This window comes from Schistocerca nitens, chromosome 1, assembly GCF_023898315.1.
Source record: "Schistocerca nitens isolate TAMUIC-IGC-003100 chromosome 1, iqSchNite1.1, whole genome shotgun sequence".
Lineage (NCBI taxonomy): Eukaryota > Metazoa > Arthropoda > Insecta > Orthoptera > Acrididae > Schistocerca > Schistocerca nitens.
In genome coordinates, this window is record NC_064614.1 from 238,899,971 (window position 1) to 238,917,084 (window position 17,114).

General features: G+C 42.8%; 1 protein-coding gene across 1 annotated transcript in view; it reads right to left on the bottom strand.

Moving 5' to 3' along the window:
• Positions 1-17,114, bottom strand: part of LOC126235196 (phospholipase B1, membrane-associated-like) — a 270,467-nt gene that overhangs the window by 116,422 nt on the left and 136,931 nt on the right. The window contains exon 7 of the mRNA XM_049943928.1: positions 1,745-1,913. Within this exon, the coding sequence (XP_049799885.1) occupies positions 1,745-1,913 (169 nt within the window). The remainder of the gene's footprint in view (positions 1-1,744; positions 1,914-17,114) is intronic.

The following is a 17,114-nucleotide window of genomic DNA, read 5'->3' on the forward strand; positions in this document are numbered from 1 at the left end:
CTAAGCAAAGAAGGGAAGGCAGAAAGGTGGAAGGAGTATATAGAGGGTTTATACAAGGGCAGTGTACTTGAGGACAATATTATGGAAATGGAAGAGGATGTAGATGAAGACGAAATGGGAGATAAGATACTGCGTGAAGAGTTTGACAGAGCACTGAAAGACCTGAGTCGAAACAAGGCCCCCGGAGTAGACAACATTCCATTAGAACTACTGATCGCCTTGGGAGAGCCAGTCATGACAAAACTCTACCATCTGGTGAGCAAGATGTATGAGACAGGCGAAATACCCACAGACTTCAAGAAGAATATAATAATTCCAATCCCAAAGAAAGCAGGTGTTGACAGATGTGAAAATTATCGAACTATCAGTTTAATAAGTCACAGCTGCAAAATACTAACGCGAATTCTTTACAGACGAATGGAAAAACTGGTAGAAGCGGACCTCGGGGAAGATCAGTTTGGATTCCGTAGAAATGTTGGAACACGTGAGGCAATACTAACCTTACGACTTATCTTAGAAGAAAGATTAAGAAAAGGCAAACCTACGTTTCTAGCATTTGTAGACTTAGAGAAAGCTTTTGACAATGTTAACTGGAATACTCTGTTTCAAATTCTGAAGGTGGCAGGGGTAAAATACAGGGAGCGAAAGGCTATTCACAATTTGTACAGAAACCAGATGGCAGTTATAAGAGTGGAGGGACATGAAAGGGAAGCAGTGGTTGGGAAAGGAGTGAGACAGGGTTGTAGCCTCTCCCCGATGTTATTCAATCTGTATATTGAGCAAGCAGTAAAGGAAACAAAAGAAAAGTTCGGAGTAGGTATTAAAATTCATGGAGAAGAAGTAAAAACTTTGAGGTTCGCCGATGACATTGTAATTCTGTCAGAGACAGCAAAGGACTTGGAAGAGCTGTTGAACGGAATGGATGGTGTCTTGAAAGGAGGATATAAGATGAACACCAACAAAAGCAAAACGAGGATAATAGAATGTAGTCAAATTAAATCGGGTAATGCTGAGGGAATTAGATTAGGAAATGAGACACTTAAAGTAGTAAAGGAGTTTTGCTATTTAGGGAGTAAAATAACTGATGATGGTCGAAGTAGAGAGGATATAAAATGTAGACTGGCAATGGCAAGGAAATCGTTTCTGAAGAAGAGAAATTTGTTAACGTCGAGTATAGATTTAAGTGTCAGGAAGTCGTTTCTGAAAGTATTTGTATGGAGTGTAGCCATGTATGGAAGTGAAACATGGACGATAACTAGTTTGGACAAGAAGAGAATAGAAGCTTTCGAAATGTGGTGCTACAGAAGAATGCTGAAGATAAGGTGGGTAGATCACGTAACTAATGAGGAGGTATTGAATAGGATTGGGGAGAAGAGAAGTTTGTGGCACAACGTGACTAGAAGAAGGGATCGGTTGGTAGGACATGTTTTGAGGCATCAAGGAATCAGAAATTTAGCATTGGAGGGCAGCGTGGAGGGTAAAAATCGTAGAGGGAGACCAAGAGATGAATACAGTAAGCACATTCAGAGGGATGTGGGTTGCAGTAAGTACTGGGAGATGAAGAAGCTTGCACAGGATAGGGTAGCATGGAGAGCTGCATCAAACCAGTCTCAGGACTGAAGACCACAACAACAACAAGTGCAAATAAAGACGTGTCATTTATGAAGCACTTGTACAAAGCGACACTTGTGTTTTCTTGGCTACCTGGATGCGCTGACACCTTTTAAGTCGTGGTAGCACCTACCGAGCGCGTGTCCCTTCTGGCTGAAGTGGAAACAGTCGTGCGTCAGGAAGGAGATGTCGATGGCCTCCTTCCGCCGCTGCACCGGATCCGCGGGCGTGTTAAAGGCCTTGAAGAAGGGCTGCAGCACCACCGTGAAGTCGTCACGCGTGTCGTACCTCCCGCTCGCCACCTGCGGGCAAAGGCGGAACAGAGAATGGAATTCAAAACGTTTCAGAACTGCAATTTAACCAAGCGCAATAAAGAAATTCATAGTTCATGGTTCGTTTTACGGACAATGGATGTAAATAAATATTTCTGCGTCAGCATGTGTTTTCAAGTGTAGGTAATAATTAAGACTTTTTACTTTATTCGTCTGTTTTCCTTATATTTTTTCTAACGATGGGCTTTCAGACCATGGCTATAGGACGTTTAGCGGTGCCGCCACAAACGGCGGTAATTACACAATGTGACCGGTGGCCGTGCTCGTATGGCGCCGGAGGAGCAAGGAGACGGGAGATTAGGCGGAAGACAGTTCCTCTCAGGCAGCCACCTCGAACGAACAATCGTCAGCTGATTCAAAGTCACTGAATACAATACACATAGAGCTGCTGTTAAACCTGTCGAGGCCTAAGGTCATGGTCCACGAAACTCTTCTAACATTTCGTCCAGAACTGTGCTGGATATCTTCAGATGCGTTGCTGTTTTATTGGGTCTTGAGTCGGCAAGCCTCAATGCTGGGGCAACGCTTCTGAAGATCAGCGCCGTTCTGGAAGTCACGTTAGGAACAGAAGGCTTTCGTGGACCACGACCTTATACCCCTAAAGGTTTATCAGCATCAATATCATCTGGTCGTGAAAGACTTCATTCTATCACGATACACGCTGCCAGATAAGAAGTGCGAAGCACCGGGGAGGAGTGAAGGAAAATGAAAGGTTACATCACGTTTTGAGACGGCATCTGAGGTTATTTCAGTTATTAAAAAATCCAGTCAAATTTAAAGAGATCTTGGTAATATGAGCCCACCTGTCTGTATGACACTCCACCTCCTCTGGCTTGGAACGGTGTCATACATCCCCTCTATCCTCTTCTGAGGCAATTTGGTTCATAACTTTTGTAACTAGTCCTTGATATCCTGTATACTGGCACAGAGACGGAGTTGACGTCTGAGTTGTGCCATCGGCGACAGAGGTACGAATCCTTGTGGCCATGGGTTTACCTCCACACCAGTCAGGCATGTTCAATGGCGGGACGAGCAATGTCCTATTAATACATGGCTCGACGATACTGACGCATGAGAGATAAGAAATGGGGACGCAGGATGTCCTTGACGTACCTTTGTGACGTTTGCATTCCATCAGTAACTCCCATCTGTGACCTGAAGTCATAACCCGATGGCTGCTACAACATGCCTCCAGGAGTAACACCACTGCGCCGCCCCAAATGACTGGAAGAGTGCGACGTCTCCCCACATTCTCGCCAATTATGGCCAGCCAGAACTGTGCAGAACCACGGTTTATCCCCGAAAACAATGTGACGCCATTCACCAGCAATCCATGCTTCCCTGTCACTGCCCTACATCGAATATAGCCTGCGGATGGGACTTAATTCCCTAGTCCGGCTGCTGCTGGTTTATGACCAATGGTGCGGGATGGCACAGAATATTGCAGGGAGTCCATTACTTGTACACGAATGGCAGGTGCAGATGTGAAGGGGTGCACGGCACTGCGATCCTCCCTTGGGCTGGTAAAATTTTGTTGACTGGAATCTTGATGAGGAGTATGCCTACCTTCACGTACCTATGCAGTCTGAATGCCCCTCATATCTCGATATTTCACGATTTGACCAGCCAGCCATATGAGACCCACAATGACACCTCTTTCAAACTCTGAAACGTGTTGATGATGAGCACACACCACCACCGTTATCTTCACAATGATCAGTCAAAATCTGACACTGCTCACGTCCCACTATGCTCACTACCAGTAATAATAACAACACTAATGCAATATGGTAACTGGTCTACCTGCCACATACAGTTGCAACTCTAACCATTGTAGAGGAATGTTGGACAAGGATGGGCTGTCAGGATGTGCCTTATTAAAACTCGCCCAAGTTTCCCAAATGATTTATTATTTCCAGCTACAGTGCCCCCTTTCCTCTCGGTCTGCATCACTGGGTCCCGCCATGCTGAGGACACCACTTCACTGTCTGTGAAATGGCTTGACGCGAGTGTCGGCCTTGTACAGCTACAGAGTTGTGATGACCTCAGGCTGCGCTGACAGCCGACTCAGTGGCCTCCGTCCCGACTATCTCAGCACCACCCGTGGGAAGCCACAGGGTAGCCCGCTGCATGCTTCTTCGCCATTGTGGTTAGGATCACGGCGACAAATAGCACCTGTGATCCGACAGCCAAATCTGTGGCCCTTGCCTCGGGATGCCTCCGGCATGTGTTGGGAGCCAAGACTGCCCGCAGTAGCGATCTGTGGCGTGGCCCACTGCTGGATGGCTGTGGACCCTGCGTTGGCCTCAGAGGGTCGAACCAACGACCTGCCGTGGACTGGAACACTGGTGCCCCATCTGCTGCTGCGTGTTACCGGAGGTGTGACAGCCCCATTGTCCAGGAGAGCTGCCACACTTGAATGCCTTGTGAGTGAACTGGTGCTTATTCATATGCAGCTCTGTGATTCTGTTTTGCTAACGCACCTCTCCAAGTCATGTACTCATAACACCTGGGTTGGGCCAGTGGGCCTCTTCTACCTGTAACTTGCGACATGCAAACCGCTGCGTTTACTCTTTTCAGCGGGTCTACGGCCCTGTGGCCTCCAATTTTAGACACAATCCATAAGAAAGACAAGGCCCAAGAAATTTAAACGAAGTGGAGAATATTCGCGCTGAGATTTATCGCATCCACTGCTTCTATGCTGCCAAAGCGTGTAACATCTTGAAGTATATATTTCCTGACAGGCGCTTTGTGAATAAGAAACACCATTAATGTCGAACCATTGTTTAACGACAAAGTTATCAATTGGTTCAAATGGCTCTGAGTACCATGGGACTTAACTTCAGAGGTCATCAGTCCCCTAGAACTTAGAACTACTTAAACCTAACTAACCTAAGGACATCACACACATCCATGCCTGAGGCAGGATTCGAACCTGCGACCGTATCGGTCGCGCCGTTCCAGAATGCAGCGCCTAGAACTGCTCGGTCACTCTGGCCGGCGACAAAGTTATCCAAAAATTTAACTCTCATAAATTAGTAGACCGAAAATCTAAAAGAATGTGGACCGCGTGTTTCAGCTTCATGAAAGTATCGCCGATAGACAAGTCATTGATCGGTTACCGTCTCAATGGAGCGCAGTTTCTACGGTACCAGCGTATTATACTTTTGAGTAGGGGAAAGTGTTCAAATATGGAACTCGTTTCAAAATTTAGCCTCTAACCAGCCCTGTAATAGAATTTAAATATATTTTCTTACTTCATTTGGAAATTAAAGCACTCACTCTGTGTGTGCTGCGGTTTCTTTCTGAAACTACAAAAAACTTTCCGGAACAGTAACGTTTTTCCAGACATGAAAACTGATCCAGGGTACAATATGGCCATGTAATTAGGAACAAATATTCTGCTCAAATTTAAAAGTTTTGGAATCAAGAAAATCTTGTCAATACTCTACTTAATAGAGTATGCGTTAAATTATTACTCTGCTGCATGCCCATAATCAGTAAGTCAAATTAAATTAGTAAGTAGTATTATCAAAAACCAGTTACAAGCTAAAACCATTTAAATATAGAACTTGTTGGCAATTGAACATATTTCTATTTTCGGTACAGTCATTTGTTAGCAAATAACACGTGTTTCATGGTGAAGAGACCCTCTGTTTCAAGGCACCAGATGGAGCAGAAATGACTAAGTTTGGCTTAACCGTCCATATGTTATGTAGCCAGTTTTAGAAATATACAGACTTTTCCTCACTGAGGAATTAGTAGTATCTTCAAAATAGCTTTAATGTATTATACATTGTTTAAATATGTAGAAGTCGTACTATTTACAAATGCTGCACGGAACACAATCTCACGCCTCACTACAACAAAAAGTGTAGAGTGTGCCAAAAACTGCTTATGGCGATCACTTGGTCGCGTTCCTTTATGTGAAACTAAAATCTACTAGGGTCACTCCAAAAGAAATGCCCTCTATTTTTTTTAAATCCATCTTTTATTCTAAATGTCTGAAAGTTTTACAGTGTGTAGATACATCCTTGAGGAACAATATTTTCATTTATCCACATAATTTCCATCCCTCTCAACTGCCTTACGCCATCTTGGAACCAGCGCCTGTATACCCGCACGGTAAAATTCTGGACCAACCTATTGGAGCCACTGTTTGGCAACGTGTACAAGGGAGTAATCATCTTCAAACCTTGTTCCACGAAGAGAGTCTTTCAGTTTCCCAAAGAGATGATAGTTACATGGAGCCAGGTCAGGACTGTAAGGCGGGTGTTTCAGTGTTGTCCATCCGAGTTTTGTGATCACTTCCATGGTTTTTTGACTGACATGTGGCCGTGCATTGTCGCGCAACAGCATAACATCCTGCTTTTGCCGATGTGGTCGAACACGACTCAGTCGAGCTTGAAGTTTCTTCAGTGTCGTCACATATGCATCAGAAGTTTTGGTGGTTGCACTCGGCATGATGTCCAAAGGAAGAGTCGTTCGGAGTCGAAAAACACCGTAGCCATAACTTTTCCAGCAGAAGGTGTGGTTTTGAATTTTTTTTCTTGGGTGAATTTGCATGATGCCACTCCATTGATTGTCTCTTCGTCTCTGGTGAAAAACAATGGAGCCATGTTTCATCACCTGCCACAATTCTTCGAAGAAATTCATCTCCACCATTCTCGTATTGTTCCAAAAGTTCGCTGCATACAGTTTTTCTTGTTTCTTTGTGAGCCACTGTCAACATCTTGGGAACCCACCTGGCACAAACCTTTTTTAACGCCAACACTTTCAGTATTCTGCAAACACTTCCTTCCCGTATCCCAACGCAGCGTGACAATTCGTTCACTGTGATGCGTCTGTCAGCAGTCACTAATTCTTTAACTCTCTGCACATTGTCTGGAGTGTGTGCAGTACGCGGCCTGCCGCTGCGAGAACAATCCTCAATATTGCCGTGCCTGCTGTCATCACGTAACCTGCTTGCCCACCGACTAACTCTACTGCGATCGACAGCAGCATCTCCATACACCTTTTTCAACCTCTTGTGGATGTTTCTCACTGTCTCGTTTTCACAGCACAGAAATTCTATGACAGCACGTTGCTTCTGACGAACGTAAAGTGTAGCACCCATCTCGAAGACATGCTGTGACGGCGCCACAGGTTGAACTAAGTTTTAAAACAAGGGGGGAGGATGTATCTACACACTGTAAGACTTTCACAAATGCAGAATTAAAACTGTATTTTTACAGAAATATTGTGCATTTATTTTGAAGTGACCCTCGTAAACTAGATTGAAACACCGACTAGGAATCACCATGTGTTCCTAGGTACACTATCCTCCAGGTACAACAAACTCTTCTATTTGGAGGTAGATTTCCAGGTACTGAGGACTTTAATGCATATATTATTCCTACAGAATAGTATAGTTGTGGCAGTAAGAGCTGGAATACTCTTACAACAGAAGGGTAACCATACTCCTCAAGCACTGTTCGATACTGACGACGAACAAACCAATAAAAATGTTCTAAGAAATAAGCAATATCACCACCTTATTTACTCACTAGTTATTGGTTGAATAAAATACCAACAAAAGTAACTATCATTTATGTCTCATCAAAGAGAAGTCTTTTTCATTCTAAAGTTCGGGTGGGTGCTAGTGTGAGTGATGGTGCGGGAGGAAAGGAGGCCAGGGCTTTAGGTAACATCTAACTGAACTCAGGGATATTGATCTGGTAAAGTTTGGGTATCACTGATCCAAAGGAGCTGAAAATAGTTGGTAACAAAATCAAAAGCATCAATAATTTTAGTTAGACCGAATCTAGTTTAAAAAATTAAGGCAAATCAAATGTTGAAATTAATTCGTAACGGTTAGAGGGTCACTGGGGTGCTTAACGCAATCTTATGGAGCGAAAATGTGACGAAGGGAACGAAGAGTATCATACTCAAGTCGATATTAGAGTGTACAGTCTTGTATGAAACAGAGACGTAGACAATTAGTTAGAAACATATAACCACAATATTATTGATGGGCTTAGAAGATTAGATAAAATGACAAGAAAAGTAAATGTAAGGAGCAACGAAGTGTTAAAGAGAATGGAAGTGAAAGAAGGAATGTCTGTTGTGCTGAACAGAAGAAAATAGCAGTGGTACGGACATGTAAGAATAATGGAGGAAACAAGAATATAAAAGCTTATACTGGAACAGGAAACTGAAGAAAGATGAAAAAGAGGACGACCCATGAGCATGATGTGGCTGCAAACTGTTCAGTTGATAGTGAGAAAACTTGGAGCATAATAAGAGACTATATAAGATCGAAATAGATGTAGGAACATTTTGAAGCGACAGTGTTGAATATTTGAGTGACAATGTGTCACAATTTCTGAGTTATTGTTACGTTGGAGAAAAAGTATGTATCGAAGAAATGTTAGTTAATATAATACACAAAGTTAAGGTTCAGGTATTTATTGTATAGAGTAATAATAATTTGTGGTGGCCTCTGTGGTTACTAAAAACTGAGGCGACGAGTAAATGCATATCAGTGTTGATTTTGAAACATAAGCAGAAGTAGAATTCAAAGAGCTTGTATTATGGTTTTTGTATTGTTAACATCACTTGGGGTATTAACAATTCTGCTGCATCTTAACTATATTATCAATAAAGTAACGAAACTGAAGATTTTGGAAGAAATTTCAAGGTTATCAAGAAATCCAGGCAAGTTTCCTTAGCTACAGCTATGTCAATGGATGTTTATATCTGAATCAATGTATCCTAGAATTTTCAAATTGTGTAGCGCAGGTACCCGCATCACAGTGTAAATATTACGAAATATCTCAACTTTTTGTGTCAAAGTACATGAGCTTCAGGAAAAAATTTGAAGAAAATTTAGATAGTATGAGACTCTTGACCTAACCGAAACCTAACTGCATGTACAGTACAAAAGTTGCGAAATCAAGCTGATTCTCTTCGCAACGGCGAAGTTGAGAAATGAGTGGTAGCAGGTGAGCCGCATTTAGGCAGAAAAAAGAGTGAGACCTGAACTGGGTGATGCAATAAACCACCTTTCACCAGTGGTTTATACTGGCTGATGGAGGTAGGTGTGATATGCAGGTACGTCGTCAGACTAAAGTTTTTGTTTCTGATTTTATCGAACCAAATCACATACCTCATTGTAGTGGCGAACTGCTGCGTTCTCTGCAGTCGCACAGAATTTGTAAGTAGGCTGTTTAGGTTCTTATATTGGTAACGCCGCCGCCACGTAGCGCGGAGAGCGCTACGTGGCGGCGGCGTTACCAATATAAGAACCTAAACAGCCTACTTACAAATTGACCCACCCATGACATTTCCGTGCAACTGTATGTCGGTTTTTTATAAACTGTTGCCGTGAATAGTGTCTTTGCCGGAGATTCTTTAGAATTATGTTTACTCTCTCTAAGAATCTTCAGGGAAAATATGTATTTCTACTGCAGGAACAAAGCATTAATAAGTCAAAAATTAGAGAGGGAATGAAGTTCAAAGTTTAACACTGCATCGACGTCGACGTCTTTAGGGACGGAGAATAAGTTCGTTTGTATAATGATGGAAGTGGCTTGGCAAACTAGTCACTTAGAAAGCATGGGAAATCGTTATCACTAACGTCGTTTCCACACACGAAAATCCGATACCTTAAGCGAAAAGACTGCAACCAGTGCAGACGTTACGGGTACTCGAGAGCCCCACGTATAATTTTTCTATCCTCCGCACTTTTATCCTCCTCTACATTAATCCTAAATTGTGTCTTTCGTGTTAAGCAGATATTTATGCTTGATATCCATAATGAAAATGTCCCATGAACATGGTGCAACATTACAAGACAGTGAATGAGTTTTGCTGAAGATAATGCACATGAGTAAGTGTGTGTCTCAGGGAGTTTCTACACTTACGCTAAACACCCTTCGGTATAACCGCGAATGTGTGAAGAGCAAAGATAACAGCAGATCACTTTTGATAGCAATCGAAACAATAACCAGGAAGCAGAAAAATCAAAGCAAGCTGCATAAGGATTTGAACAGGCAGACGAAAGAACAAGAGACATCCCCAGAAAAATTCAACAATTAAGATAACGTGATAAAAAATTTTCTGTAAACTGAAGGCTAAGGTGTAACAAGAGTACTCTATGATTCTGCCATATCTTTTTCAACAGTGGTGACACTCTTTTGCGACGCACGTAATGTACCTGCGACAAGCTTCAGGAGATAACTTGGGTAGTAATGAACCGCGTCAGTTGTATTTAGTCCTTTATTACTGGATCACTACCCGCTTCGTGGCACTAAGAGCCACACTTTCAGGTGAACATCTGTGTAACAATAAAGCCAGAAGAAATAAGAACCCGGAGATATTTACTGACATGGTAAAAAATTGTTAGATTATTTTAAAAAATTTAAATTTTATTAAAAATAATAGGAACTTTTACATGAGAATATCAAAATGTTAGTACTCGCGTAACTAAAACATTACATCGGAAAAGCTCGGAACTTTGAACCCAACATTCGTTATCCGTCAGAACAAAACACTGCTAAAAGGCGATATGTCACAGAATAAAATAGTCTCGTTACAATATAGTGAACGGGTCCTATTCAAATCATACGTTAGTGATGAACTGGTAAGGTGAAAATAAATGAAAACTATTAAGACGTAATATTGGGCCAGAATGGAAACCCAAGAAGTGGTTGCCACAAAATGGAGGGATGTTCTACCTGGACCAAACCCGTCAAGAAAAGAGCTATTGACGAAAAAGCAGAACCTGGAAACCTCATTTACCGCTTCTCTGATCTATACTTTAGTTATCACGTGTAATGACATAAAAGAGGAGCATTACATACAGCAACGAAGCAGATCTGCCGGCATTGTCAACTGAATAAACCTTAAAACTTTAAGAACCTTAAAATTCTAAAAAGTATAGTTTCGTAAAAATGTTTAAAAAATTCTATACATTGACAGTTAAAAGGATCCTAGATTGTAGTGGATTTGGATACTTATTGAAGGTACATGAAATTTACGAAAATTTACATAAATTTTAAAACATACTTGAAAGGAAGACGTGGAGAAACTGAGATAATGAGGAGGATGATTAGGAGGTGCGGAGATGAAATGGGGAGGGGAAGGGGCAGGAAAATGGAAAGGCACACGAGGGACAAAAGGGAACTAGCTAAAGAAAGTACAGAGTACTCCGCCAAATAACTTAGGCACTCGAAATTTGCCAAAATGCTACGGTGTCTCAAATTCGTTTGTCCATTCAGGATTTGGTGTGGAAACCGACTAATGGCTCTGATTATTTCGACAAATTCCAGGATGCTTGAAGTGTAGCTCCTTTTTTTTTTTTTGGATTTAAAATTCTTAAGTTAGTAATGAGAACGGTGACGGAATGCCTCTGTTCACGAAAGTGGGTATTCAAGACAGATTTTGCGCTAGAAAGTCTAAGATGTTCTTTAAACTTGGTGCTAAAGCTCCCGTCTGTTTCTCCGACGTACCGCATGGGGCAGTGATTGCAAGTGATGGAGTGAACCCCGGTTGCATTATATTTGGAACAATTGGCATGTTCTCTGTGCATATACTTTGTGCCAACGGTACTGGGAATGAAGAGAACCGGTTGAATATTATTAGACCTCAACTATTTGCCGATCTTTTCGGAAATATTTTCGAAATATGGAATTTTATGATACGTGATACTAGCGTCTTTCCGACTATCGACTCTGATAAAGGTGCTGACCGTTGGGTTGGGTTTTCTCCTTGTCTATCTGAAGATACCCCGTCTAAAATCATTGACGAACTCACTGTCATAGCCATTCTTGTAGGCTGTGTAGTGTATGATTCAGAATTTTCTATCAAACGCTTCCTTTGACAATGGGACACTGTGGAGGAATATGGAAACAACATGAAGGGTGGCATTTTGTACTTTATAGGGTGGTTGGAGGAGCTATTAATCATTATATTTGTGGTAGTTGCATTCTGTAAATATCGAATTCGGTTTTAGTACCATATAGGTAATCTTAAGATCCAGACATGGTAACGTGAACGTGCCCTCCCTCCCCCCCTCCCCCTCCTAATTGTGTTGAACTGTAAATTGAATGTTCTCATGTAAGCCATTTAACTCGTCCATGAACTGACATAGTTCTTCGCATGTCCCATTGAAAATGCTGTCAGTTCAGCCTGGGGAGGAAATTGAATGTTATTTTCGAAGCCAGTTCCGGTGACAACAGTGTGTCACGACACTGTATTGCCACATGTAGCTGCACGTCCGGTGGACCTGTTCGAATCAAACCGTTGGGACACCATCTACAAAATTTCAGCCACTGAAAGGAGTGGGAAAATTGAAGTGTTTCTCTGCTATCTTCTACTTGCTGGAAACGACTGTTTTTACGAACAAAAGCATCCTTGTGGTTGGTCAGTGCACCCCCACTTAAGTTTGTCGCTCTCTGTACGCAGAAAAGATGGTAGAACGCGGGTTTGAACCGTCGTCCTTCCGAATGCGAGTCCAGTGTGCGAACCACTGCGCTACCTCGCTCGGTATGATGCAGTTTCGATTTGGAGAGAACTTACAGGTCACAGACGAGGTGAGACACAACAATCAGTTGCTGCTCCATGACCAAGTAAATAGTGATGTTTGATTGGGATCCTCTATGACTATCAAACTCCGTGGTTAGGAGCAGTGTGGAATCCTCAGGAGAGATGATTTCAGTATCGTTTTACGTAAACTCTCACGGAACGGAAATCGGTTATTAATCAGTCATGATCCACTCCGTGTATCGTAGGCCCAGTTGATTCTCATTATTCTTTTCGTTATGAGACGTGGACTAACTTTGATGATTCATTTGTTAATGGAAAGTGGTGAACTTTGCTTTCAAATATTTGTTTGTGAGTGGAATGGAATACCAATAGCAGCCATTAACAATGTATATGACCAATTGCTGTAATAAGTGACAGAGACCGAAAAATAGTTTACGCCTTGTCAATGACAACAGGTTTCAAATCCGCAGGAATTACTTCTCAGTGAATAGTGAACCATTTTCCGAGGGAACGATGTGAAGGGAAATGCTTGCTATGAACATCTATAGTCGCCTACACTGTAAAAGGCTGTTGCTAACAACAGCACATACAGTAATGAGCCAACACATTACTACCATCTGGTTAACGGCTTGTTTGTCCGAATTACATCAATGATTCTGGGTATCAGGGATCCGACAGTCTGTGGAGGTGTGCGGCACAAGTCATCTAATTCGCGTAAACACCAGGCCGCTGATTTGCGTACGCGCTGATGGCGCCCGATAGCGATCCAGATGTGTTCCATAGGATTTATATCAGGCGAATTTGGTCTCCGAGACATCAACGTGAGTTCAATATAATGCTCCACAAATCACTGTAGCACGGTTCTGGCTCCGACACTAGGACAATTATGCGGGTGAAGAATGTTATCACCGTCGGGAAAGACGTCAAGCATGAAGGGATGCAGGTGGTCCGCAGCTGTCAGCGTGTCTTCGATTATTACCACAGGTCCCATGACAGAGCAGGAGAATGTCCCCCATAACATAATACTGCTCCCGCCAGCCTGCGTATGTGGCTCGCTGCACGTTTCGAACTGCTGTTCACCTCGATGACGGCGTTTGTGGGGACGACCAGAGACCTAGTGTAGCAAAAATGTGATTACCCGAAGGGCTGACTCGTTTCCGCTGATCGACGGTCGAATCCTGAGGCTGACTCATTTGCACTGATCGACGGTCGAATCCTGATGGTTCCGTGGCCACTGGAATCGTAATTGACGATGTCGTTCGGCCAACATGTGAAGACGTAAGGGTGCTTTGCTGCGCAGCTCCAAGTTCAACCATGTACTATGAACGGTGTGCTCCTAAACATTTGTGCGTGCACCAGCATTCTGCTCTTTCGGCAAAGATGCCACAGATCACCGTCTATCCTGTTTTACAGAGCAGTCAAACCTCCGAATACTATGTTCTCGGAGGGGTCGTGGACGTCCATTTAGCGCCTAGTGGTAGTTTAAATGTCCTTCTGCCTCTTTCCATAGATTCTCACGACAGTAGCACGTGAATATTCCTCCAGGTTCACCGTTTTCGAGGTACTCGTTCACAATCTCTGCGTAAAAATAATCTGCCCTTTGTCCAAGTCGCTTATGTCAACGGATTTTCCTATTTGCAGCCCAGATGTTCGCTAGGGTGATCTCCCATCCGTGTCTGCTCCGCTTACTTGCTTTGGAAGGTGGACATATATAAGTGGACAGGACATTTCTTTGCCTGTAGTCTCAGGATGAGTGGAAATTTCATGTTACGAGAGCAAAGCAGTCGCGTGTGACATCTGTGGAATAGACGACTTACGGCAGTGACAGCTGTATCTTTGAACTTGTGTGTCTTTGGCTCATTTGTAGAGCGAAGAGGAGTCCAGTGTTGGGCAAGAAGTAAGCTGAGAGAACTTTCAGTGTAATACATATCGGACAAGGATTTTCCTGAACAGGTGCCTTCAGAGTCCCTTATCAGCTCGGTTACGTAACTAAGGTCGTTCGCTCTCTATATAAGCGGGCAGTGCACGCCAGCGGAACCATTCCGCTGTGAGCTCTATCTGCAACAGCATTGAAGCACTATGCCTCATCGACGTGTCTATCGTCAACGCAGCCACCGCATGCCTTTCTACAAACACATAATAAACCTCGAAAATAAACTTGGTACAAATGAAACAGCACAAAGGATTTACAGACGCAGCATTCATGGAACAGAGAGAATTAATTTCCATTAGGGGTATGTTTTTAAGGTAATAATTTTTGCTGGCGTGTACTGATAATGTTAGCAATTCTTGAAACAGAACAGTCCACCTCCCCACCTCAGCTTAAGTTATTTCAGCTAAATTCAATCTGCACACTGGTAAAAACGTTGCCTTATAAGGCTTTTGTAAAGAAAGTAGAGTGCTTGGTTTTCTGTGAGTTTTATGTTCTTCTGAGATAAGAGTTTAAAATACACCATTGTCATTGTAATGAATGGATTAGCATTTTTATTTCAAGTAACAAGTTTTTTTAGCATGAGAAAATTTTACCGATCTTTCTCCAAGTACTTAAGTTTTAGTAAAGGATATTTTAGCTGGCGCGATTTCTTCATGCTGTGCTGTTGCTGCTGATAATGCTGTAATTTTTCACGCGAGGTTCTTTTCATATTTTGGTGGTTCTTTCGTCTCTCGTCTCACGTTTCCATTTGGTAAATTCTAAGCATTTTCTTTTTAATTCAAATTTTTAATGGGCCAGTGAACACGGCGTGTTACATTATGTTGCTACGTAATTTCAGTGTTTCAATTTTCTTGGACAACGCACAGTTCGATTTTGGTAGTGGTTTTTGAGTAACAGTTTTATTTTAGTTTCTGCACCGTGAACGGCAGTTAGCTTTGTCTTTACGCAAAAGTGTGCACTGAGACATGCTGTTCGCAGTAGTAATTTCAGTTCAAACTTTTTATAATAGAGGACAGTACATTCAGTTTTGGGTAAAAAGCAGGCAAACATTTTAATGCTCATGAACGAACGAACGATCGAGTAGAGCAAATAACTTTAAACTTTTGCTACCGCGTCACGTGCAGGCAACGTCGCCAGGCGGCCTATAACGTCGCGGTTGGCTGTGATCACAATTTTTTAGCTTATCAGCGTACATCTCCACGTCCTTCAAATGATATGATGCATGGAGAGCACTGACTACCCAATGAGTTGTTTGCCCTCCAGTCTGTGGAAAGAGAAGTTACGACTGGAGATGATTCTGTAATGTTATGCGGGTTTTTCTTGTACCAAGAAAAGGGTCCACTCATTCATTTTACCGTGAACATGAAGCTGGTTGTTTATTTTAATATGGTCGGTGACTTTATTGCAGATTTTAAAGCCGCTGAGGTGACAAAAGGTAAGGGATACCATCTACTATCGTGTCGGCCCTCCGTTTGTCCGTCATAGTGTAGCAACTCGACATGGCATGGTCGTTGGAAGTCTCCTGCATCACGGAAAGTTCCCTGCAGAAATATCGAGCCAATCTGCCTCTTAAGCTGTCCATAATTGCGAAAGTGTTGCTGGTGCAGGATTAAGTGCGCTAACTGATCTGTCGATTGTGTCCCATAAATGTTAGATGGGATTTAGGTAGAGAAGTGTGGGTGGCTAAATCATTCGTTCAAATTGCCCAGAACGTTCATCAAACCAAATGCGAACATGAAGTCGATGAGTGGCTGCAAATACTCTACAAGTAGCCGAGCATACCCATTTCCAGCCAATGATCCGTCCAGTGTGACCAGAGGACCTAGTCCATGTCATGTAAACACAGCCTACACCATTTTGGAGCCACGACCAGTTTGCACAGTGCCTTGTTGGCAGCTGGGGTCCATGGCTTCGTTGGGTCTTCATCATTCTCGAAGCCCACACTCAATCTTACCAACTGAAACGGGGTGTTATCTGACCAGATAACGGTTTTCTAGTCGTATAGGATCCAACCGATATGATTCCAGTCCAGGAGAGGCGTTGCAGGCGATGTCGTGCTTAGCAAAGACTCTCGCGTCGGTCGTCTGCTGCCAGAGGCCATTAACGCAAAATTTCGCAGCGCTGTCCTAACGGATGCGCTCGTCGTGCATCCCACATTGTTTTTTGCCGTTATTTCACGCAGTGTTGCCTGTCTGTTAGCGCTTACAATTCTGTTCACACGCTGCTGCTCTCGGTCGTTAAATGAAACCGTCGGCCACTGCATTATCCGTGGTGAGAGGCAATGCCTGAAATTCGGTATTCTCGGCACACTATTTACACTGTGGATGTCAATTACGATTTCCGGAAAGTAACGTCCCATATGTCCAGCTCCAGCTGCCATTCTGCGTTCAAAGTCTGTTAATTCCCGTCCTGCGGCCGTAATCACGTCGGAAACCTTTTCAAAATGACAGTTTGTGACGGTACGTCACATAAATGGACATTTGGAGAAAAGGAAGAAAAGGTTTTTACTTGTGTCACGTGTGAATTATAAATTTCAGGACTGTGTACGTGTGCACGATGTATAAGGAAGATTTAAGAAGTTAAATAACACCACCAAAAGTCACAAACAGCGATGTGATGTAAAAAAAAGAACATTATTTTTATCTGTGTAATGAAAATGAACATGACCAGAGACTATTGCTTTATTGAAAGTGCTCCTGATTTTGTTTCGG